The sequence below is a fragment of the Tauraco erythrolophus genome, chromosome 8, assembly GCF_009769465.1.
Source record: "Tauraco erythrolophus isolate bTauEry1 chromosome 8, bTauEry1.pri, whole genome shotgun sequence".
Lineage (NCBI taxonomy): Eukaryota > Metazoa > Chordata > Aves > Musophagiformes > Musophagidae > Tauraco > Tauraco erythrolophus.
In genome coordinates this window covers 34,106,225-34,130,494 of record NC_141472.1, presented here as the reverse complement: position 1 = coordinate 34,130,494, position 24,270 = coordinate 34,106,225, and the positions used below count along the sequence as shown (strand labels likewise).

The window sequence follows — 24,270 nt, the reverse complement described above, 5'->3', positions numbered from 1 at the left end:
AGCTTCTCTTTCAAAGGCTCTCCTGCATGGTGATCTTTTTTAATTTTCCCATGAATTGAATTGTAGCCAGTTCTTCTGTCAGTCCCTGAGCCTTCTACTTCCGCTTGTTCTTGGCTGAATACATGTCACACTGCTGACTTGGATACCTTGCAAAACAGGAGATCTAAGAGGATTTTTATGCCGGCTTGCACTAAATGCAGGTGTGTGTGTGTTTGCAGAGTGAGAGCTATAGCCTGTGTACATCTGATGGATTTTGAGCTTTAATCACAGTGCTTTTTCCTGCCCCAGCACTTTTTTTTTTTTCAACAAATCTGAGTGTATAAGCAGGAAAAACTTAGGACTGTTCAAAGTGTGTTCTTTGAATGGGAAGATGTGTCTCTTTGAACTCGGTGCATAACATAACATGGTTTGTCCTGTTATCTGGCCTGATTCTGGAATGGGGTGCAGTATTAGGAAAAAAAACTTGCACACAAAAACTTATATCATGTTTATGACTAAAAAAAAAAAAAAAGACATATGCTCTGATAGCAACTAATGTGTTTGCATAGGCAAAGATGTAGCTGTTTTACTAGCTTTCTGCCCTGTCACTCTTGGGAAATGCTAAGGCTGACTGTGCACACTAACTCCACTTCCAAAGAGCCGATGCTCTGTAAATTCACACCATAGCATGCTATGTAGCCAAGCCCTAAAATGTTCCAAATACCACATGGTGTGAACTTGGATGAATACGTATTACCTAAATCTTTATTGCATAAAACCTTAAAAGCAGCTCCTGGAAGGGATTGCAGGCAAAGGTTCCTTAAAAAAAAATAAAAATAAATCAGTAAGATACTGTTAGGATTGGTGAATTAAAAAACTAAGCAGTGCCATAGCATTTAAATGCATGAATGCATCTCAGATTGTTTAAAGAAATTCTTCTTCTGCTTTGATGAATCAATCTGTTCTTACATTTAACTTAACTGCCAGAACACGCAATGATCGCAGAGTAGCGCTGTGCAGTGGCATTACTGCCTTTTGCTGTACCTCCCCAGAAAAGGGACTAGCATGTTTACAAGTTTGCCTTCATCCCCGAGATTCAAAATCAGACAACGTTTTGCTTCTGTGAGTACAAGGAGAAAAGTGTGTGGGTTTTTGGAAGACCACAGTGTGCTGCTTGATGGCCGGCGTGCTTTGCTGCTGTATCTCTTGCAGGCAAACGTGCTGTTGCAGATTGTGTGATGTAGGGGTGCCAGAAAGGAGGAAGAGTAGGGGAGCTTGATGGAGAGCAAGGGGCACAATGACACCAGGAAAGCTATAATTTGAACACATAATGAAGGGGAAAATCCTGCTGCTTTTTCTTCCCCCTCCCCAAAGTAAGCAGTGACATAGTGATCCTAAGTGTGGTGGCACTGCAGACAATAAATGAGAATCCTGTATGGTTTGAGCCAAACCAAGTGATACAGGTCTTTTCCTTTAAAGTACTGGATCTCTTCTTGTAGGGAGCGAGATGATCTCGAGTACTTATGTATAGTACCTCATAGATCCTCTTCCAGGCTGTGCAGAGCACAGAGCTTAATTACTCCTCACACACAGTGTGTGGAGTGTTTTTCTCCCATGTCCCTATCAGCTAAGCATGAAAGTGTTTGATATTTACTGCAGCAAGTATCATGTTCAAATTCCTCTCTGCTTTGTTTTGAAGTCACTTCGATTTTCTTTTCCTTGTTGATAAGGTGTTATGTATTGCCGTGGGAATGTCATCATGCATTCAATGACTCTTTAGTAGCTGCATCAAGACAAAAAGAAGCACAGTTAACTGTACATAATATATTACATTTTAGTTTTATTATTGTCATAAAATCATTTGGGATCCTCTCTGTGCACAGCTAAACATGTACCATACAACACACTTTCATTACCTGTTAAATGACTGTTTTATTTGACAGATGATGTCGCAGGCTGAGGGCCAGCAGAGAGACTTGATCAGGAGCATAGAATGCCTTCCTGTCTCTGGTCACCTTACATCCTTGGATCAAGACCTATTAATGCTGAAAGCAACTTCCATGGCAACCATGAACTGCTTAAATGACTGTTTCCATATTCTCCAGTTACAACATGCTTCTCAGCAAAAGGGATCCTTACCAGCAGGTGGGTACAGATGCTCACAAGGAGCAGAAGTCTAAACCGTTCCTTCTTGCAAAAATACTTGTTATAGTAAATCCAGTTTCACATGTGTAGAGAAAACTACTGGCTGCCTGGTTTCTTGTGAGTTTTTCAAGAGTCTGACTTGCTGGTGTTGGGTAGAAGTCCCTTGCATGTTGCACTTTTTTTTTTTAAATTGTTTTCTCTAGTCTATCAAGACGTATCTGGCAGCAACTATAAATGTAATATTTAGTTGTTAGGAGTGTCTCAAAACAGAATAAAATACATAAGACACCAGAATAAGATGACTGCCTTTGGGATGAAACTGGCTGCTCAGGAACAGTAATAGTGGAAAGAGACTTTTATGGGATTGCAGGTTCTAGGATATGTGGTGTCCAGTACAGCTCTGTTGAATGTCATGCTTGTTTTGTTTTGTTTTTTTCACACTAAATACTTATTATAAGCATTTACATGTGTGTAGCTTTCGTTTCTAGTTAAGCATAAAAATACAAAGCTTTACATTTGCACAAGTTATTAATATGGTTTATAGATCAGTATTCTTATTCTGAGTTAACATCCTGCTCTAAAGCATGACCTAAGATAAGTGTTGCATTCCTTTCTGAGGCCAGAACAGACTTGTAAGCAAATGCAAATTGGTTAAAGGGGGGGGGGAAATATCTATTTTCATAAACAACCTACCACCCTAACAAGCAAAAAAAAAAACCACCCCAACCCCCCCCCACCTCACTGCTAATGGGTGTGAAATAACATGCATTCACAGACAGCAGACAAATATGTTGCTATGTCTGCACAATCGATCACTTCCATGCAAGTAGGTGCTTACCAGAATCATTCCACCTTATTTGTGTGCAGTGTATGGACTGAATGTGTTCTTTCCTGTTTGCAAATTATTTTGCATCTTGTTGTGATTTTTTTTTTTCATGTGTTTACTTTGTGGCTTTTTGTAAGCGAAAAGCTTTTGAGGATTCTCAAATGCTTCACTTATACAACAGATACAGTAGATATGGTAAGTATGCAACAAAGTACACTCATGTTATGAGTGTATCTCTCCCATATTCGTATCATATTTGTGGTGCTTGCTTTGCCAGTGGATATTATTTCAGAGCTGTAATTAGTTTAACTTCTAAGGTGAAAAATTATGCTATATAAAAGTATTAAAACTGTATAAAAATAGTTTGTCATTCTTACATCACCACAGGCATGAAAAGAGAATATATGAACAGGATGAATTAACTTTTTTGATGTATTTCAGTTCAAAATTTCATTTAAATATGAAAAATTGAATGACACCTCTCCAAGTCTTTGTCTGAACTCCAGAGTTGCTCACTCTGAAAGAACTCTTCCTATTCCCTCTGAATTTTTTAACTGTTGATGCATAACTGTGGGAGATCTACATCAAAGATCTTTTTGTTTTGACATTTTCACGTGTGCACTACTAAGTGTGTGTGTTTTTTTTTTTTATCCATCACTGTATCTGGAGAGATATGTAGGGCCCAATGAGCACCACTGTAATAACTTATGAAGAAGATAGGTTCGGGACAAGTGTTTTTTGACAAGTGTTTTTGTAGGGTTTTTTAATTTTTTAAGCTATGCGGTGCAAAGGTCAATTCATCTGACTGCTTTTCAGTTGGTATCTGCCTGTTAATGGCCAAATCTGAAAACATTGCTTGAAGATGTCCAAGTCTTGATTTCTGGTGATATCCTAGAGAGATGAATGGAGAGGGAGGAGCAGCAGATTGGATGATACACTACTGGGGCTAGAGTTAGAAACAGACTTGTGTGTGTGCCTTTCTGCAGCCGTCCACTCTTCCACTGGTGTGACCTTTCTAGAGATACTGTAGTACGTTTCCTCCTTTCAAGAATTGTGAAGATTTTTTTTTTTTCCCCCAAAGTCTGTTTATCTTAGATTTCCCTCCCTGCCCACTCAGGAGAGATACTTATCCTTCCGGTTCAACTGGTGGTGTCGTCTTGGTAGGCTTCAGAAGTTGATACAGAAAGGAAAAGGGCTGTGACAAATCAACTGCTGCAGGAGACACTTCTATGTTTATGTGTAGGAAAATATAAAATGAGTCAGGGGAAAAAAGTCTTGAACACAGAAGATAGAAGCTGTTCTATCTAATAAAATGTATACAAGCTGTATTTAATCTTCCGAGGATCATAAAGACAGGTCAACATACTTCAGCTAGATATGAGTGAGATGCAGCAAGAAGTGATGATGAAGAGGAGACTTGACTAACAGAACATAAATTTCAACAGAAAGTGGAAAAAAGTATTTTCAGGTCTGGTAAAGTGGTACTTGACTGTTAAGAATGTGTTGGACAAGTGCTTCTCAGGCTTCAAAACCAAGGATTAGAAATTGGGTAACAGTGCCAGTTTGCTGTAAATTGTTCAAAGAAAAAAAAAAAACAAAACCCAGAAGCGTGAAAATACTGCCCCAGATGCATCAAGGTATACCGTAAATCGTGGACTTAAAGATGAATAAGAAAGTAGCAGCTGTTGACTTGAATTTAGGAAAAGTTAAAAGTGGTGAAGTAATGTACTGTATTAAAAAACCCACCAAACATCATTATCATCAGGGCGAGTTGCAACAATAGTTTGCAACTCTTGAAGAAAAATGTTAAAAGTGAAGACTATAGACTCTGAGAGGCTGAGAGGTCTGTGTTGTAGCAGAGGTGAAGTGCTGACAACTGTCTAAAAAAAAAAAAAAACAAAAAACAAAAAACAAAACCAAAAATAGGTGAAGACTTCTAGGAAAGGAGGAGACTGTAAAGAGAATAACTTGTGGTACCTGAAATAGTCAAGAGCAGATCTGAATCTGATCTTCCAGTTGAAGAGAAGTGTTAGTGTTGTATCCCATGCACTCACAAAGATTAAAACACAACTGGTAGCTCAAATCACTGGAAAAATATCCTAGAATTTAACAGTGAAAATTATACAGAACTTAATAATGAATAAGGTTATTTTCGAAGTAGCTGGTAGGGAGGATAAAAGGGAGGCTACTTGCTAAATCCAAGCTAATATAGAGGCAGTAAGTGTGGATTAAATGAAGCCTAGAGGATGCAATTAGAGATTATTGTGTTGAAAGTTGCAGCTCAAAAAGCAGGTACTGTTCCTGAAGAGGTTTTAAAGGTGAGTAGAAAACCTTTCCAAAAGGTAAGCGTGACAGTGACATTCTGAGCATCTTATTTTTTGACTTATTTGAAACTTCTCTTTAAAAAGCTTAAACTTAAACTGCTGGGGAATTCTTATAGAATTGTCTGGTTGGAAGAGACCTTCAAGATCATAGAGTCCAGCCATTCACCCTGCACTGTCAGGGTCCCTAAACCATATTGCTCAACACCAAATCTACATGATTTTTAAACACCTCCAGGGATGGGGACTCCACCACCTCCCTGTTCCAATACTTCACAACCCTCTCTGTAAAGAAATTTTTCCTGATATCTAACCTAAAACTGGCTGGACGACCGGGCCCAGAGAGTGGTGGTGAATGGAGTTAAATCTAGCTGGCAGCTGGTCACTAGTGGTGTTCCGCAGGGCTCAGTGTTGGTGCCTGTTCTCTTTAACATCTTTATCAATGATCTGGATGAGGGGATCGAGTGCACCCTCATTTCTCAGTATGTAATGGATTAATGAGTAATAGACTTGATGAAAATAAACTATCTTGCTGGCGAAAAAATTGTCTGGTCCCATTAGTAAAGCTGGACCTTTTTTCCTGTCCCAGTGTTTTCGTGGTAGAAATGCTGCTGTTTATCTGAATTAAGCTTACTTTGCCTGTTGTGGTTGAGGATGTGACCTAGTTCCAGGTAACAGATGTCTGGACATAAAGGATTGTGTGTCATATAGGAGGAGACGAGCTGCCTCAGTGTAGGTTCATAAGCACAAGAAACTGCTGTGTGGTGGTAGAAATTCAGGCTTCCTAGGACTTGCTGTATTTGCAACCCAGCCAAGATGGTTTGTCAGTTTGTGTGTTCTTCAGTAAAAACTGATTGGAGTCACCTGTGCATTTATTAGCCTTTGAAAAGAATGGAACATTTGTATTATTAATGAGGAACCTGATCTGTTCTGAAAAATTAGCTGGGAGTAACTAGAGATGCTGGAGTCATTAAGTGGGTAATAGCTTTCCAAGCCCTGCAGCGTGTTTTTTTCTTTTGAGCAACTATTATTTATTCAGCAGTGTGTGCTCGCCTTCTTTGCGGCAGAGAAAAGAGAAGTGCCCTCTCCAGAGAAGACACTGGCAACAAAACTTTTTCTGCATTAGCTCTTTCTAGTCTAGAACTGAGTTGGGTTTGAGAAGCTGATAAATGGTGGTCATCTTTGTTTTGGTACCAGTTAAAGAAAATTCTAAGGGTTGCTTAACATTCTCATGATACTGGGTTGTTCCTGTAGTGTCTGATTACACCTTTCATGACACCAACGAGTTTCTCCAGTCCAAGTTGCATGTATTACAGCTCGCCAATCGCAGTGTTTGTGCTAATGATCACTGAAGGTGGTGTCTCATTGCACCACCTTTGTTCAGTGGCTGCTGAAGGGATTGGCTGCAGAAGGGATTGGCTGCTTTCAGCTTATTCCTTAAAAAATTGCTCTTTTGTGAAAACTGCTTTTTACTGACCTTCCAGAGGATGAGCAAGCTTCAGCGCAAACTTTCTTTTGCTTCAGGAACGACTATCAGTTGGTTGGAACCGAAGATATCTCTGGCAAACCACTTCAAAAATGGAGCAGCTCAGAATTTCCCAGCAGAGGTAAACAAGCCAGCATCTGTCAGAGAAGAGCAGTCCATTGCAGAGCCCTGCCAGCTAACAAGGGTAAGGTAATGTGAACATCCCATTTCTGTGGAGAATTATTTTGAGGAATGTATGTAAAATGTTTCGATCATACTATGTGAAAATGATTTAATGACAATTCTCACACTTTTTGATTAGCTGTGGTAGAGGAAGAGTGAGTGCAATTGCAGTAAATGAAGCTTTCTAATTGCTTTTTCAGTAGTTTTTGCTGCTCTCTATAACTAGCTGTCAAGTAGAGGGAGTCGATTGGGCTGGTAACGCAAGGTGTTGGAATAGGCAATATTCCCTTGCATTTTTGCAAATTGAAACGCAAAAAACCTGACTGGAATTCGTGACTCTCGCAACAGGTCCAAGAACTGTGTAAGCAGTTGAAAGACAAAATTGCCAGTCTCCAGCTATTAAATCTCCCTGTCTTTCTTTTCTAGCTCTTGCTGTGTTTATTTTCCTTAATCTAAGCAGCTCTCATCACTTGACTTCAGAGTGGCTTAATGTACTTGAAATACAGCTACAGTCTGTATCATTATAACTGTCAAAATTGATTTGAAGTGCAAAATACTAAAGTAAAAAACCAGCAGGGATTATGATAAAGAACATGTTTTCCTAACTAAGCTAGAAAGTCATAATTACATTCTTTTTGTACTAGGTGGTTTCACACAGTTGTTTGGATGAGAGGAGATGAAAAGATGATGTACTGTTGTATGTCTGTGCAATGGAACCGTGCTATCTTATAGCAAAATTGAAATGGAAAAGATTTTATTTCAATTGCTATAGTTTATGGATTTTTTAAACGGATCTGAGTAGTTGCTACTAAGTTAAAAAAGAGAAATTGAAATAAAGTGGAAGCTTTCAAATAAATCACTTGATTCTTTCTTTCCTTCTAATAATTAACCAAGTTAACATTTCAAGTGCTTGATGTATATCTCTACCTGTGTTTGGGATGTGACTAGTCTTATCACTCCCCTTAAATACTTATTTTCAGCTCCCTTATTTATAAGAGCAGAACAGTGTAGCATCCTTGGAAAGGAGTCAGCTGTGTGATACTGGAGTTTTTATCAGGGTTTGAGCTTGGCCGCCTGTTTTTGGTAGTTGAGCGTTCATAAATTTGCCTTGAGCTAAGGCAGCTGCTCTAGGACAAAGGGCTTTGCTTAGCCCCAGGAATACCACCATCCTTTCCACCTGAAACGTTTGGCTTTCCATTTGCAGGGTGATGGTTGTTAAAATGCTACTAATATAAATTCTACTAGTCTGTCCGGGTGCTTTAGTTACGCTAACAGACAACCAGCATGTGTGGGGGTGTGTGTGTGGTTTTGTTGTTGCTTTTGTAAAACTACTCCAAGTTGCTTTTCCTTTTACTGTTATGTATGGGCACTAGCAGCAGCATTGATAACACTTGTGAAGACTAGCCTGTAGATATGTTGGCTGATTGTCCTCAGGCGCAACAGTAAGCAAGTAAATAGGAACCACCATTTGCTACAGCCTTTGGAGCAATGATGGCAGCACTGGAAAGCCTGAAGTAGTGTGGAGGTGGAGGGACGTTACTGAGGTGCTTGGAATTTCTGCTGGCATTTACTTTGCTATTTTTGTGTGTGTATTAGATGCTTGCCATTCTGTTAGCTCGCAAAACTTACAGGAAAACAGGTCATACTTGCTTTTAAGCTTTTTCCACACCTCCTTCACTGCACCCCAACCCTTGGGATTCTTAGCCTGAATCCTCTAGATGAAATCTGCACTGAGTTATCTTAATGTCTCTTTAAATTCTTCAACTGTTGTCTATCTTGAGGGTAGATTTCATTGTGCAGCTCTCTATGGGGTTTGTTTAGTCTTTTTTTCATACACAGAGTTAAATACAGTATCAGGTCCTTTTGGGATATTGTCTGGCCAGTCACATCTTTGAGCTGATATTTATGGCTCTTATCTCAGGAACCTGAAGAAATAAATCCAGACGAGGAGCTGGAGGATATCTGTGATGATAAAGAAGATGATCTAGGAGCAGTGGAAGAACAGCGCAGTGTTATCTTGCATCTCTTGTCTCAGCTGAAACTTGGCATGGACTTAACAAGAGTAAGTAACGGAAATGTGAAGACTGGCTGCAGTAAAAGTGAAGTGCCATTTTGAACTCAACTCCTGTATCGAACAACATTGAGTTTAATATGTATTTGTGGCCTGTAGCAACTTCAGGTCCCAAGATTCAGTGTCACAGGACATTGCAGGTTTTAAGTGGAACGTGCTGAGGGAGTGGATTTTCTTTAATGCAACTGGCCACGTCTTTTCTATTACATTGTCTTTGCGTTTTCTACTATGTTTTTGTTGGATTTCCTATAATGGCCTGTTTTCTTTCCTGTGTTTGCACCCTACACTTCCCATGCTGTTTTCTACAGCCTTCTCATATTTTTTTCCTTTCCTTCTATGATTTTTTTTTTCTCACTTGATAATGCTTTTACGCACAACTCGCATAACCTTACACCTGTATTCTTGCTGCTTCTGAAAAGTTTTCTTTTGGTTCCCCATTATCTGTCCTCAGATGTCTGTTTATGCCTGTGTCCTATTTTCATTTCTGTGTTTGCTCACAGCTATAGCAAGCAGGAACAAAGTTATACTAGAGAGAAGTGGGTTTGACACCCCAGTGCAGATCTCAAAAGCAACAATTTTTGAAAAAAATAACGCTCAATTGCTGCTAGACAACTTGGGCAGCAAGTCTGGGAAAATTAGGCTGCTACTAGTTTATGTTCAGTTCACTCCTGCAAAGACTTCTTACCATAAGCACTAGGCACTTTTAAAGAAAAATGGATTTTACATGCCATGGAATGAGGAAAGCAGTCTCTTGGAATTAGGGTTTACAGCTGGGAAAAAAAAAATGTATTTTTGGAGCACTAGCTACTTGGCCACTAGAAACACTTGTATTGTGGAGCTTGCAATTCACAATTTTGGAAAAAAGGTGGTATGAACAGGCCCTGCTGCCTGTGAGCCAAACTTAAACCTCTGTTGCTTAATCAAGAATTCTTGAAGTCATTATCTCACTTAGACCAAATCCAGTCTTCGATATATCTTTTTCTCTTAGTTGGAACAAATTGGCAAGTCTGTCTCCCAGTTGTGACTTTTGACTGTGTGCGTAGAATTGTCTTTAGCTCAGAGCAGGCAAAGCATTGAAATATGACAAGCCTGATTTCAGAACAGGTAATGAAACTGTTTAGAATTGCAATTAACTTAGATATTAGGGTACTGAAATGAAAAGCAACTTTAATATTCCAGGTTGGTGTTGCAACAACATAGTAAGTGTATTCAGCTTCAGTTACACACCTATTAAGAGTCTCATGTCTGTGCTCTACCTCTTTGAATGCAGCTGATTTAAATGGACTTGATCTCATGATTGAGATGCCTTGTGTTGCTCTTTACAACAGTTAGTTATGTGAGGTTAGTTGCCACTACAGGAAAGGAAAAGACTGATGATACCCACAGCCTCTTACTCTGCCAAGAGCATTATTGGTCTTGGCCCAGCAAAGAACAGGACTGCTGTTTATTGTAGTGGTAAATATAACTGGGAAAATATAAGGTCCTGTGCACAGAGGTACAGGATCAAGGTGTGCTATGTTGTATCTCATAGATGCTTGTCTTGATTGCTGTAGTGAGACTCTGCAGGCTCTCAAGAGCACTGGCATGGCTTGCATGCTTTTCTCTCCATTAGACAAAACCTTTCCTAACCTCTGATGTGAACCTTCCTTGTTATAGTTTGAGATCCTTCTTGCTTGTTTTCCTCTCCACAGACATATGGAACACATTTTCTCTTTGTAGCTTTTATGTTTTTTTGAGGGATGCTCAGTCCCTTTTAACCTAATAGTACTTACTGGGCTTTTTTCTCTTTGTAAATTGCTTTTTTGATCACTGTATTTTGCACACATCTTAGAACAGAGACAAGAAAGTTCAGTCTGAAAATGTGATGTCCAAAACAGGACAGAATCCTCCACCTGAGAACTTCTCTTACAAAAATGCCTGTCTCTGTTTTACTTACTAGAGCTCTTTGGGTTTTCTTTTATTTCAGGTGGTTCTTCCCACTTTTATTTTAGAGAAGCGATCGTTGCTGGAGATGTATGCGGACTTCATGTCCCATCCGGATCTCTTCATTGCAATCACAAATGGCACCACTCCTGAGGAGAGGATGATCCGCTTTGTTGAGTATTATCTCACTTCGTTTCACGAAGGTCGCAAAGGAGCTATCGCAAAGAAACCATACAATCCAATCATTGGGGAAACGTTTCACTGCTCCTGGAGGATGCCGAAGGGTGACGTAGCCACCGATGCCGGCAGTAACTTCTCTGCTCACACCCCATCAGAGCAAATAACTCTGTCTAAAGATCTGGAAGGCCAAACAGAGCTGGACTACTATACAGTAAAATTTGTAGCTGAGCAAGTGTCCCACCATCCTCCTGTCTCAGGGTTTTACGCTGAATGCACAGAGAGAAAGATGTGTGTCAACGCCCATGTCTGGACAAAAAGTAAATTCTTAGGAATGTCAATAGGAGTGACAATGGTTGGTGAGGGTAAGTGTAACTTCTGTCCTTTATTCATTTTAGAAAGTTGTTAAAACTGTTAGTTTGAGAGGAAATTTGATATCATATACCTCTGGCAGAAATACAAACAAATACTGTTTGGTAGTTTTCTTTCAAAGACTTCTAAAAAACAATTAGCTTGCAGAGATGTCAGTTGCTATTGTGGGTTTTCAGATTTTTGTTTTATGTGCTTTTGGTTTTCCTCTAATCTCTGATCTGTAAACCTTAACGTACAGTCATTCAGTGATTTCTTACTTTACTGTTTACAAAGTACAGAAGATACTACAAGTCCTCATTATAAACAGCAAATTTTCATATGGGGGGGAATCTTAGGTTTATGGTTTGCCAAAAATCAGGATTATATTTGGAAATAAAATTTTTACTTTTGAACTAAAGGGCAGTTACTGTAATTGGAAACATTCATAACTGATCAGTTTACAAGCATCAGACGAAGTAATTTGCATCAGACATTAATTAAATACAAGTGGTGTTCAACTTGCATATATTGCACTGACATATCTTACTGTGCAAGTTTTGATTTTTAACTACAGAAATTGGATCCTTTGGTGACAGAGAAGGGTAACTGCCCTTAAACTGTAACTTCCCTTTAGCACTAGTATTTACTGCAAGAGATGAGATAGCATCTCCCATTCCATGTCCCATGTGTGTATTGCCCAGTAACTGGGGATTCCAGGCACTTGCATGTGATCCACCTACACGATGGGAATGAGCACGACAGGGAATGTGGAAGGCACATCTCAGTGCTTTGACTGTACCAGGTAATTTCTGAAGTCAATATCTCCTCTAGGGCATTTCTCAAATGATGTCATAACTCTTCAGAATTTCTCATGTTTTTCATACTTACATTGGATGCACAGCGATAATATGCTACAGAGGCATGGGTTGATGCAGGCAGCAGTCAGTTGATGTGCTGTGCTCTTGTAAACTTGCTGAGGGTTTTTTTTAGGAATAAAACAAACCTACACATCTTAAAATTAAAAAAAAAACAAACTAGTTTTTTTTATGAGATTCTTGACATTTACTGCAAAAGCTACTGTCAGGAAAGGGTTGGGTTTATCTTGTCAGAGAAGTGCAGTGAGGAGGATTGTCTCTGCTACCTGCCTTCAGATAGGGTGGGATGAATTATAGGGAGGGAAAATAGAACGGGAGCATTAGCCTTCATCAGGATCTGCAGTTCGGGTTATTCATTCATTATTTCCGTTTGGCAGCATAAGAGTTATGTTGCCAAGCTCAAGAACCATCAATAAGAGAGTGACCAGCCCTTTTCTATGCTTCTGAAAAGTATGTTGCACAGCACAGTGTTGTACTTTAATCCTAATAATATTGCTTCATAATGTATTTTCCCAAAAGAAACATAAATGCATGTTGCTCAGGTCAGTAATTTCAGGAAAATGTATCTAGAATCTGTAATGAATTCAATTTTGTGTGGGTTTTTTTTTTGTTGTTTTTTTTTTTTTTGTGTGTGATTTTTTTCTGTGTGTGTGTGTGTGAGGGGCTATGGGGAAAAGTAGTCAGATGTAGTATTGGCCGTCTGTTCCAATAACTTGTTTGTTATTTTCTAAAGTGGTGCTGATTTAGGGGTTCTCGTATTTCTTCACACAGGTCTCTTAAGTCTCTTGGAACATGGGGAAGAATACACATTCTCTCTGCCCTGTGCATACGCTCGGTCAATTTTAACTGTTCCCTGGGTAGAACTGGGAGGAAAAGTCAACATCAACTGTGCGAAGACTGGATATTCTGCAAGTATTAACTTTCACACCAAGCCCTTCTATGGTGGCAAATTGCATCGGTGAGAACACTTTTTTCTCTTTTCCCTTGTAATCCACACTCTAGAACCGCAGTAGCTGTGCGACTCCCCTGTTCTGTGTGCTGAATAATACTAATTTGATAGTCTGATAAAACATTGTTTTTCCCTGTTCTTAAACACTTGAAGGTATTACTCTGCTCTTAAACAGTATCATAGCTAAACAACTGCATCTCAGGTGATCCTCAAGGAAAAATTGCCTTTCAAGACAGTAAGGCAATTCCATGTTTGTCTGATGCTTGTGTTCAAACCACTGGGAATACTGAGCTCCTGGCTTTTATTCCTGGCTGCCACAGATGATTTTATTACTGACAGAAGTTGGTTAATTTTTCCAATTTTTTGATTTGCTCCTTGTTTGAAATGGGATTGATCTCACTGTCTTAAAGGGTTGCATGTTGTTTGCAACATGCATTGTAGTTGCACTGCAGGGAGCATTAGTAAATAGTCTTCTGTTACTTATTGGTCTTAGGATTTCTTTAGGTATAAGAAATGTAAGACTACCAAGTTTAAACTATTTACAGAAAATCTCTAGGTAAAAATAGTTTTTGTTAAAGACAAAAATGGTAATTCTCGTAGTGGTAATTCTTCATGTGTATGCATGTTTAAAAACTAACAGGTAAAAGACAGAAGATCCAGGGAAAGTCTACTTGTGGTTACTTCTAGCAGCATTCTAGGAAGCATCTGCATGCTTGGTGCAAGAGCTTTCAGAACTTGTTAACACTGATGTTTTTAGAAATTGTATCATAAGACTGCTGCAGACTAGCTTTGTGCTAATACAGACAGTTGTTTAAAGGAAGACAAAAAAAACACCATCAAAACTTGCATCTTGAAGTGCTTTGCCCCATAAATTCCCATACGTGTTTTGAATTTAACTTGCAACCACAACTCTCCTGTCCTAATGACATCTGGAGAACTGAAGCTTACGTATAGCTCTGTTTCACTTGACACAATTTTAAAATGATGCATCATTTGGGATTTTTGTTGCCATTGCTTACAGTCTATCTTCCACCTTGCAATAGCTCCTGTTGCACCATAAAAAATAAGTGATAGGATGCAATTTTACTTCAATGATATAATTTTGGAAATTGTTTGTTATTTGTCTCTCTGAAGTTGTCACAGATGTGGAGATTTTTAAAGACAAATCTGTTCAAGGTACTGTAACTATTGAAAATTTGACATGGTGATGATTGGACTTTGCCAAAAGAATCTCTTGATGGGGAAGCAGCAGTGTTGCCATGGTTACGCAGAGTGCAAGTGAGTTGCTATGGCAATGTTATAGATTTTTTTTTTTTTCTGTAGAGTGACCCTTGTTAGACCTTAGCTGGATATTGGCTTCTTGGTCCTGTACCTCTTTAGCGTGATGAAATAAAGGATGATGATAAGGAACAGCTAGACATATATCAGTCATGCCAAGCTTATGAATAAACGCTAGCAGATTTTTATCACTGCTATTAGTTCAGGCAGATATTGTGATCTGCAATGCTGGGAATGATTGTGTGTCACAGAGCAATGCAACTTGAAGAATACGGGTCGCAATGAGATTTTAACGTCGCAGCTCAGTACTGCACCTTTGTAGTGAGTGGTACTACCTTGTTTTCTTTAAGCTGAGCAGAGACAATAATTTTGTGATTGATACTAAAATACTGGATGTCAGAATTGTGTAGTAACCACACAGCTCTTGGGACAATTAAGCTCTTAAACTTGTGAAGATGTAACTGCAAGGTCGAATGGGCTGATCTCTATGGATTCAGACTGTTCAGAGACCTTTTGGGAGGAGGATAGGGACTCCACCACATGTAATAGCTTTGATGAGGTGTGGAAGTCACAGGAGGAAAAAGCAGCCCAAAATGAAGGCTGCTTGCTTGTCACATACTCTTTTAGTTGTTTTCAACAAGCTTAATAGTTTAATGTAAATGTGCTTTTATTGCTCGTGTTGCCCCAACTCTGGCCTGTTTTCTTGACTGAATCTTAAATTTTTATAACAGAAAACTGTGCCTGAGCAGCATATGCTTATCAGTCTAGTTTTTTGAAAGATCTTTCTAAGAAAGCTAAACTAGGTTTGATCTACTGGACCATGATTTGACTCCAGCTGCCTCCCGCATGTACAAGATGTGGCAGAAGCCCCTGCTCTGAGCTGGCTGTGAGCTTTCCCCACTTGCCCTGGGAAATACCAGCAGGTCTGATTTGACTGGCATCCAGTATCTGTGTGCTGAAAGATCTGGCCCCTGATACTTGTTTCATTGCCTGAGAGATGAATTTTTCTTTTTTGATGTAGGGCTTGGGGGGTACAGGTAGATGCAGTCACAGCTGGAAGCGGCTGGCGCATGTGGAAGAGGGAAAGTGGCATCTATGTGTCCTGCCCTCTCTTCGTCCTCTGAGCATGGCACTACACGGCCAGCGTGGGCAAGGTGGGAGCACAGAATAGCTGCTTTCTGCTCCTCTACATGCAGCTGTACAAAGGAAGTAACAGCAAACCAGTGGTGTGCTGTTATTAGCTGCACGTAACGTAAGTGTGAAAGGAGATGCAACACGCTTTGTATGAGCGCTGATAAACTGCGGGAAGTGGAACTGGAGAGTGATGTGTTGGAGAGAGCTTGTGTACAGGTGATTGCAGTTTAATTTGAGCTGGAGAGAGTGTCCTTTCTGAATCCTGCAGCACTTTACGACTGGGAATATCTCAAGTCTTGTTTGCGTAGTCTGCAGATCCTTTTGTTTCTTCTTTCTGGGAGAAAAGTTCTGTTTGAGGATGGTAATTTGCTTGCCTAGCTATGCTCAGTAAGCTTCCACTCCTTGATTCAGGATAAAAGTGAGCATCAGGAGGTCTTTGGGCAGGTCTTGATGTTGAAAGGAAAATATGCATCAGTGTGTGTAATTATGGTGATACTTGAGCATCTGTGCAACACTTTGAATGAAATATTGCATATTAGACATTTTTAATATCTTGTTATTGGCAGAGGTTTCTGTGGAAGAGACAGGAGAGAAAAACATTTCTTCTGAGTCCTAGTGACCTACCTTGCTTTCTGCCTTTGTGTCTGCTGCTTCTGTGAGCAACATAAAAATGAGACCACCTACATGTGGAAAACATTGAGATACAAAGATTTGAGATAAAGTGCCAGCAGGTAGTGAGATGCATTCATGGTAGAAAGTTTATTTTTTATTTTTTAAGTCTAAACTACGCATCCAATTTGATGTTTCAAGTGGAAATGATCCACTGCTTATTGCATGTGAACCATCCTGTGTTGGTTTCTTTTTCATTTTCAATTCCATTAAAAGGTTTGAAACAAGTTTAAGCTGAAGCCGAAACTGGAGTTTCCTGGGTAATGTGAAGAGAACTAAAGCAACAAGTGAAAATCACTTTGCTTTTTGAGCTCCTCTGTGCAAACGTAATTCAAGTAACTAATGTTTTTCAAGACACTGTGACAAGTTTGCAAACTCATTCAGAATGAAGTTGAGTGATTATGCAAGGAATGGTCCTCAGGTGTCTTCAGCCATGACCTTTTAAAAATAAAAATTGCTTTCCTAGAGTCACAGGTGAAGTGAAGCAGAACACAACGAACACAGTGGTGTGCAGAGTGCAAGGGGAGTGGAACAGTGTGCTTGAGTTCACCTATAGCAACGGGGAGACAAAATACGTGGACTTGACAAAGCTGTCGGTGACAAGAAAACGAGTCCGGCCCCTTGAGAAACAAGGACCATTTGAGTCTAGGTAGAGTATGTGTTCGCTGTTGTCCCACCCTTTGTGTCCTAAGCAGGCTGCTTAATGCTTTAGGAAAATCCACAAAAGTAGATATTATTTGTGGATAGTGCTTAGTAGCAGTGATCTTAATTTTGCTTTATTTAGAAAAAAAAAACCAACCCAAAACCAAAAACAAGTGCATTTTATTAAAAAGTGCAAAAGACAAGCGCAGGCATATGGTTGTTTCGCTTGTCTCTCTTATTCATGGACAGAGTTGTTTGTCAGTTTGTGAAGTCCCTGCTAGAACTGAGCCTCCTTATTTGTTTTGAGTTATCAGCTACACAGTGGGGGCAGCTCCTGATAAAGGAGGCCCTCGCAAGAAGCTACTTGTTGAATAACACTCCGTAGCAACTTTAAAGGGTATACAAACAGACATTAGATTAGCACAGCCAAAACCTCGGAGCCATTCCTACCTTCTAATTGCTTGTGTAGCTGTAAGGCTTGACCGTGAGCCCTTCCGCCTGTGCTGCACCATCGTGCTTCAGCCTGGGTTGGTTTGTCATGGGTAAATGGAGGGAGTGCTCCTGTTGTGGAAAAACTGCATGTGGTGATCCTGTAGTTTGAGCTGGCAGGCTGAGAAAACTTTTGAAAACTAAAATTAACTCTTTGTTCTGTAGGAGGCTGTGGCAGCATGTAACAGAGTCTCTGCGGGATGGAGACATCGATAAGGCTACGGAGCACAAGCGAGCCCTTGAGGAACGGCAGAGGAATGAAGAGAGACTTCGTGCTGAAACAGAAACACCTTGGTGTACTAAATACTTCCTTAAAGAAGTAAGTTCCGAAGCAGTTAGCTGTTGATGAAGGCAAAGGCAGAGCTGCAATGAAAACAGGTGCACATACAGGTCTGTGTCCTGTCCGAATAGAATATTTGGCCTTAGATCTTATAGAATGGTTTGAGTTGGAAGGGGCCTCGAAGATCATCTAGTTCCAACCCGCCTGCCATGGGCAGGGACACCCTCCACTAGTTTAGCTCCATGAGATCCGTAGCAGTAAGGTGACATAAGCACTTCCAGACATGTAAAGGTCAGACTCTATGCTTCACTTCCCAAACACTCTGGTTTTGTGATTCCCGTGCAACAAAACATTTGCCTGTTTTGTGGTTCAGTTTCTTTTACCAAGCTCTTCCCTGTGGCACGTGGAAAACAGCTTGCTATGTACGTGTGTAAGCAGGCTGCAACAGTAAATACCCAAAGAAAATAATCAGCACTACTAATGTTGCTCATGTTGTGTTCAACATAACATTACTGTTAGCAAGAAGCATGAGTTCATTCTCAACTTGGAACTTTTTGTGTTCTTGTACATTACGTTTTAGGTGAAGCTTATTTGTTCAATGATTTAACCTATATTTCAGTAATGGTAGTAAATATTAAGGCTTTTAACAAGGTGAACTGCAGACTGCTCAGGAAGACGGGGGCCTGCTGGTATGGTAACTGTGAAATAGGCTTTCCTTGTGATCGAGATGATGAGGCCCTGCTGGTGTAGAGAGCTTTGCTGAGCCCCATGCAAGAGGGGAGGACTCAACAAAAATTCATGCTGGAGTAGATTCTCCTTGTAGTGAAAGCTTTGCCTATTAAACTGCAGCAACATAACCTCCTTCTTCCCGTATCTGTAGTCTAGCAAGGGTTTAAACATAGACTAAACAGGTTTTCCTTTGGGTTTTTCCCGTTTTTGCTTTTTAAAGTTCAGGACTATCTGTTAGCTCCAATGAAGTGTTTTTTTGTCTCTAAAGCGATGTTAGTATGATTAGCTCAGATTTAAATATCAATATTGTTAGTATCTAGATCTCAAGAGGTGAAATTCTGTTGTTAATCTGAGATACAGATCTACTCAGAAAACGTTTAAACGTAATCCTGAGCTGCTCCCTCATTTCAGGGAAAGCAATTGGGCTATATAAGAGCTGATAGTCCTGGATAGCTGCCTCTCTGCTGGCTTCTTGTTTGGCTTTTTAAAGTAATCTGGATCACGGAGTTGAGAAGAGTGTCTTTCCATCTGGGTTAATTACAAGTGCAGTTGATTCCCCGGGTGCACTGTGGCTCGACAAGAGTCCGTACGTGTTCTGTAGCGGTCTGAGAAGCCTGGAGCATTGATCTGTCTTTATCTGTGGGAGTTAAAGGTATAAGCCATGTCCCTCTAGTTTTCACAGGTATCAGTCTAATAGTTGTGTGAAGGGAATTCTCCTGGGACAGTGTCTTTATTATAACCATATTTTCTTTTAAAATTGCAGGGAGATGGCTGGGTTTATCATAAACCCCTCTGGAAAACAGTCTCTGCTGCACAAACTCAGCAAACGGACACTAACTAGAAAAGCTGCTTTAAGATGAGTTTTTGATTTTTCCTCTCCTTTTCCTCTGTCTCTCAAAACACAGTAATCACACTGACTGTCCCCTTTTTACATAATTGTGAAAGTTTAAATGAGCATAAAGAAATAAATATACTAGGGCACTTTAAAGCTATTTAAAAAAAAAGATTAAAAAAATAAACGATGTTGTAGAGACAAACTTGCCAGGTACATTCAACCAACTTGTTTTTTTGTATGATCTAAGAGATTTTATCTGAATTGTGTAAGATTCTTCTAAGTAGATCTGATTGCAAAAGCTGCCTAAGAGAAGAAAGAACTGTTGGATTTTGGAGTGACATGGGAACTTTTTTAAGAATCTGTGTCAAACTCTTCAATACCTGAAACCTGTTCAGTACCCATGTAGACAACAGCAACAAAAATTTGCTGCTTTTATGCCCAGTGATTAACCTTTCTGGTGAAAACTGGAGAGGTGTTTGGAAGATGTGCCTGAAATCAGTGTTAAGAAACAACTGGATCACGATGACTTTTTTCTTCAGAGAGAATGTGTGCATGCATCGGAGGAACATGGACTATATGTAGAGACTGCCTTTCTTTTTTATGGATTTATAAAAGCAATTAGAATTATAACCATGGAGAAATTTTTCCTCTGAAACATTTTAATATACTTGAAATAATTGACTTGAATTGGAAAAGTAATTTGAACACTTTTCAACTCCTAATTTTATTAAATCTCTTTGGGTGACTTTGATTTTTCTCATGTTACAATGTAATGAGGTTCGGCCTTGTTTTTTCCTCCTCCACCTTCCCTTCCTGAGGACTAAGGCTTTTGAAACAAACAGAAAACGTACAATTTTGTATTTAAATTTCTCTGCCCATCTAATCATCTCAAAGGTGAAGTATCAGTGTTACAAACTGTCCTTTGGATTGTTTTTGTTTTTATCCTGTGGTGTTATTCAGAACAAAGCAGTGAAATGTGACCTGTGAATACATGAACTGTAGGTCCTGGTTTTTCATCTTACCATAAAAAAAAAAAGCTGATTATGCCGAGGACTGGGTATTGATTTGAAACACAATCAGATATCAGGAAACTGTATTCAGGTACAAACATCCTTTGGGTTTTTTTTATAACTATTTTATTGAAGTCTAAGAATTGCTGGCAATTAAGAATAGTACTTATTATGGCTTTCGTTATTGTTGTACTACAAGCTACCTTAATTTTTCCAACAGTGGTGCCTTACTCTATTTTTTCTTCTGATGTAGTCTTCCAATCAGTGTATATAACATTATCTGCCACTTCCCAGCCATGACAGTGGCTGCACCTGATCCAGCATCACGAGAACTCACTACTGCCTGATCTGGTAAGATGTTTTCCGTGGAGAAGATCCAAGTGTAAGAGTACATCAGAAGGTTTAAATAACCAGTTAACTTTCAACACAAACTGTAAATTGTGCAAAAAAAAAAAAAAAGTTGGGTTTATGCACAACTGTTTTGATCCTCTTGTACATTTTTTTTTTTTGCTGTGAAATGCACTGAGATCTCAATGCGAGTCATGGTCCGTTTGTGAGAAGTGGGGGTGGGGATAATAAAACTACAAAAGTGTTCATTTGTTCTGTCTGCTTTCCTAGAGATCAGGTGACCAGGAAGAGTAGGTGGTTGTTATCTTTTGTGCTGGAGATCTGTCTGTCTGGGCTTTTCTTGGCCCTTAAAGCGGGATATTTTGGCACTGTGCACTTGATTAGTAACTATATTCTCCACCAGAAGAATGTTTTAGGCTCTGCTGTCTTGTTTGTTATACTCTATACAACCATCCTATTGTGTTAGTTTTGGACATCCATTGGGCATTTTCATGTTTAACCAGGAATAAAAATAAAAGTGAAAACGGTGGGATTAGTTCCTCCTTGCTTCTGGGTCTGCGTCTCATTTGGGCTGTGCTCCTTGGCCAATTCCAGGATTTGGGGTAGGAATCATGGTGGCAACGTGTGATCTTCCATGGTTCATTGGTACCTGCACCAAACTGGGGGTGGTAGAAGGACAGAAAATAAATTGACAACACTGTGTATGTTTCATAGTTGTTTTATCTGTGTCCCATGGTGGATTTGCTTTAAACAGCAAGGGTTGTGGTACAAGGTCCAGTTTTTAATATTGCAGTGATCAGAGCAGAACACAAACCTTATTAGCTGAGCATACTCCAGGGATCAAACTTGTGCTTATTAAAATATAGACTGATGACTCAGTCACTGAGCTCTGCTTAAAGTTTTGATTGGGGAATTGTCAGGGTGATAGCTGTAAAACAAACTGAAAAGCTCCCATGTTGACCATAAACCCATTTGTGTTCCTTATATAATATTATTAGTCAAGTTATTTCTCTTCCACCTTCATCTGGTATGCTTGTGGTTTCACGCTGAGAAAGCTGTTACTAAATTTTTTGTGTAAAAATAGACCCAATGCTGAAGAAGTCATCTTTTAAAATACATGAAATAATTTCTTTTAACATGGGGGTGCTGCTAGAGGAAATGAAGGTCAAGCCTTCCTTTGCTCAGAGGATCACACAAACTGGAATGGCTTCTTGATGTGGATTTAGTGACAGTGCAAATTTCTAGTTACTTCTAGAAATAAAGGACATAGTTGAAAACAGTTTAAAAAAAAAATATAGCCACTGAATATCCAGCTTAAATTGTAAGACATGATTCTTCTGAGAGTTGCAAGCACCCCATGGACTAATGTATGTATTTTTAACTCTGACCAGATTTGATTCTCTTGCTTAACTGCTGCCATTTCCATCTTGTACTTTCTGGAGCAAAGGGAAGGGCTCTCTGCTGCTTCCAATGTAGATGTTTGCGAGAACCATGGTGTGTTCAATAGGGAGTATGGCAAAATGTAGGATTTCGGCTTATGTTCCTTTCTGTCTTTTTGGCTTGATTGGGCTCCACTGAAGTTAAGAGCAAAATTCTTATTGATCTCAGTGGTTTTAGGCTTCCTGAGTTATAAACAGATCTTGGAACTTAAATAAGTGGCTCTCTTCAAAGGGGCTGTGTACCCTGCTGCTGATGGAAAACCAGGAGTGTGACAAGTCACTCCTATTTAGCGTAGGTGTTCAAGCGCATAGTCCTGAAAGCTTGGTTCTGGACTTGGTTTTCATGGAGGAAAAAAATGCAATATGTAAATCAGAGTATTCAAGTTTTTAGGCATGGAGAGGGGAATAGATTGAGAAGCTTTTCAGCATATTCACAATATAAACTGTCAAGTTTAGGATTAAGTCTTGGTCTCCCCAGGAGAATTTGGATTTCAGCCATGAGAATCAAATTCAGCCTTTGTCTAGTTTGCACGTGCTGATCCCTCTCTGTCCCGGTCACCTGTGGAAGAACAGGTCAGAGTGTCTCTTAAAGCCTCTTGAACTGAACTTGGAAGAGCAAGTAAACATATTGATCAGTTTTATATCCAAACAACTTGGTGCAAAACTTGGTAGGGGAAATTCTGCACGGGAAGGAAAGATTGGACAGCCTGGGGGGAGTCTGGTGTGTTCCCGTAGCTTCTTATCTTCGTGTCAGAAAAGCTGCCCCTGTTTCTCTTGGGGGGCAGTGGTTAATATGCTAAAGAAATGAGGGTGGAGTCAGGTGGGTGGAAAGAGTGTGTTTATGGTGAACTGGGTAAGATATGCTTCAAGAGAAGGGGGTTAGCTTGGAAAAACCGTAAGATGACAGGAGGTAGCAGCCAGGTGGGGAATTGATGAGAATCAAAGAATTATTTAGGTTGGAAAAGACCTTTAAGATCAAGTTCAACCATAAACCTAGCACTGCCAAGTCCACCACTAAACGACCCTAAAGTGAAGGGTATGGTCACAGTTGCAGGTGGAGACTTAATACACAGTAGCTGAAGTTAAGTTTTTATGATTTAGATTGATGCAACCTGATTCATTCCCCTTCCATCCTTCTTTGAAGGTATTAGAGACAATTTTGGTTTTGGCTTTTAATTAAGGAGCTGTGGAAATGTTCCAAAAAGGTGGGAACAGTAGTGGGAGAAGAAAAGCTTTTTGTATGGGCTGCTGCTGTCGTAGCCGTGTGTTAGAAAACCAAACCCACCCTGCAGATCTGCTTCTCTGCTCCACATTGGGAAACCTTGGCTGTAGAAAGCTCGTGGCTGTTGTACTGGTTTCTCCCTTCCTCTCTCCTGTAGGGGTTGGTCCATGCAGCTCTGTGCTGGCAAGCAAAGTATTCCTCTTGGATGCTATCCTGAAAGATACACCTCTGCGTAGGTGAGTGTCAGGTATGGGCTTGCAGGGCTTCTTAGTAGCAGCTAAGGTTTTTGTTACCTTTTGCTCCCAAGGGTGGAGGGGTTAAGGTTTGCACAGTGCCAGGGTTCAGAGCGAGGTATGACTTACCTTTCCTTAGTTGCCTTTGGGCTACAGAGGCAGCCTGGCTTGGTCTGGTGTTATGGGAGTAAAGGTCCTGGTTCTGTCTGATCGTGTTTCTTCAGGTTGAGTAACACATGAGAGGGGTGTGAGAGAGCTGCAAGAAGAATGAGCCAATACACTCTTGCTGACACTATTACTGCGACACAAATCTGTTGGTTAGAGGTGGCTGCAGACTGGACTGATGGATTTCATAGATTTCATAGATTTCTAGGTTGGAAAAGACCTTAAAGATCATCCAGTCCAGCTGTCCCTAATCTCCCATTAAACCATATCCCTAAGTAGTTCATCCACCCTATTCTTAAACACATCCAGGGATGGGGACTCAACCACCTCCCTGGGCAACCTATTCCAGTGGCTGACAACCCTTTCAGAGAAGAAATACTTTCTAACATCCAACCTGAATCTCCCCTGACTAAGCTTATGCCCATTTCCTCTTGTCCTATCACCCATCACTAATGTAAAGAGCCCTTCCCCCACCTCCCCACCATCCCTTCTCAAGTATTTGTAGGCTGTAATCAGGTCTCCCTTCAGCCTC

General features: G+C 40.0%; 1 protein-coding gene across 1 annotated transcript in view; it reads left to right on the top strand.

The window, feature by feature from the left end:
- The window catches only part of OSBPL11 (oxysterol binding protein like 11), a 45,924-nt gene extending 25,001 nt beyond the window's left edge, over window positions 1-20,923 (top strand). The window contains exons 6-13 of the mRNA XM_086615436.1: window positions 1,923-2,124; window positions 6,796-6,941; window positions 8,841-8,981; window positions 10,957-11,455; window positions 13,088-13,274; window positions 16,813-16,995; window positions 17,643-17,796; window positions 19,250-20,923. Of these exons, the coding sequence (XP_086471562.1) occupies window positions 1,923-2,124; window positions 6,796-6,941; window positions 8,841-8,981; window positions 10,957-11,455; window positions 13,088-13,274; window positions 16,813-16,995; window positions 17,643-17,796; window positions 19,250-19,327 (1,590 nt within the window). The 3' untranslated portion in view covers window positions 19,328-20,923. The remainder of the gene's footprint in view (window positions 1-1,922; window positions 2,125-6,795; window positions 6,942-8,840; window positions 8,982-10,956; window positions 11,456-13,087; window positions 13,275-16,812; window positions 16,996-17,642; window positions 17,797-19,249) is intronic.
- The last annotated feature ends 3,347 nt before the right edge of the window (window positions 20,924-24,270 follow it).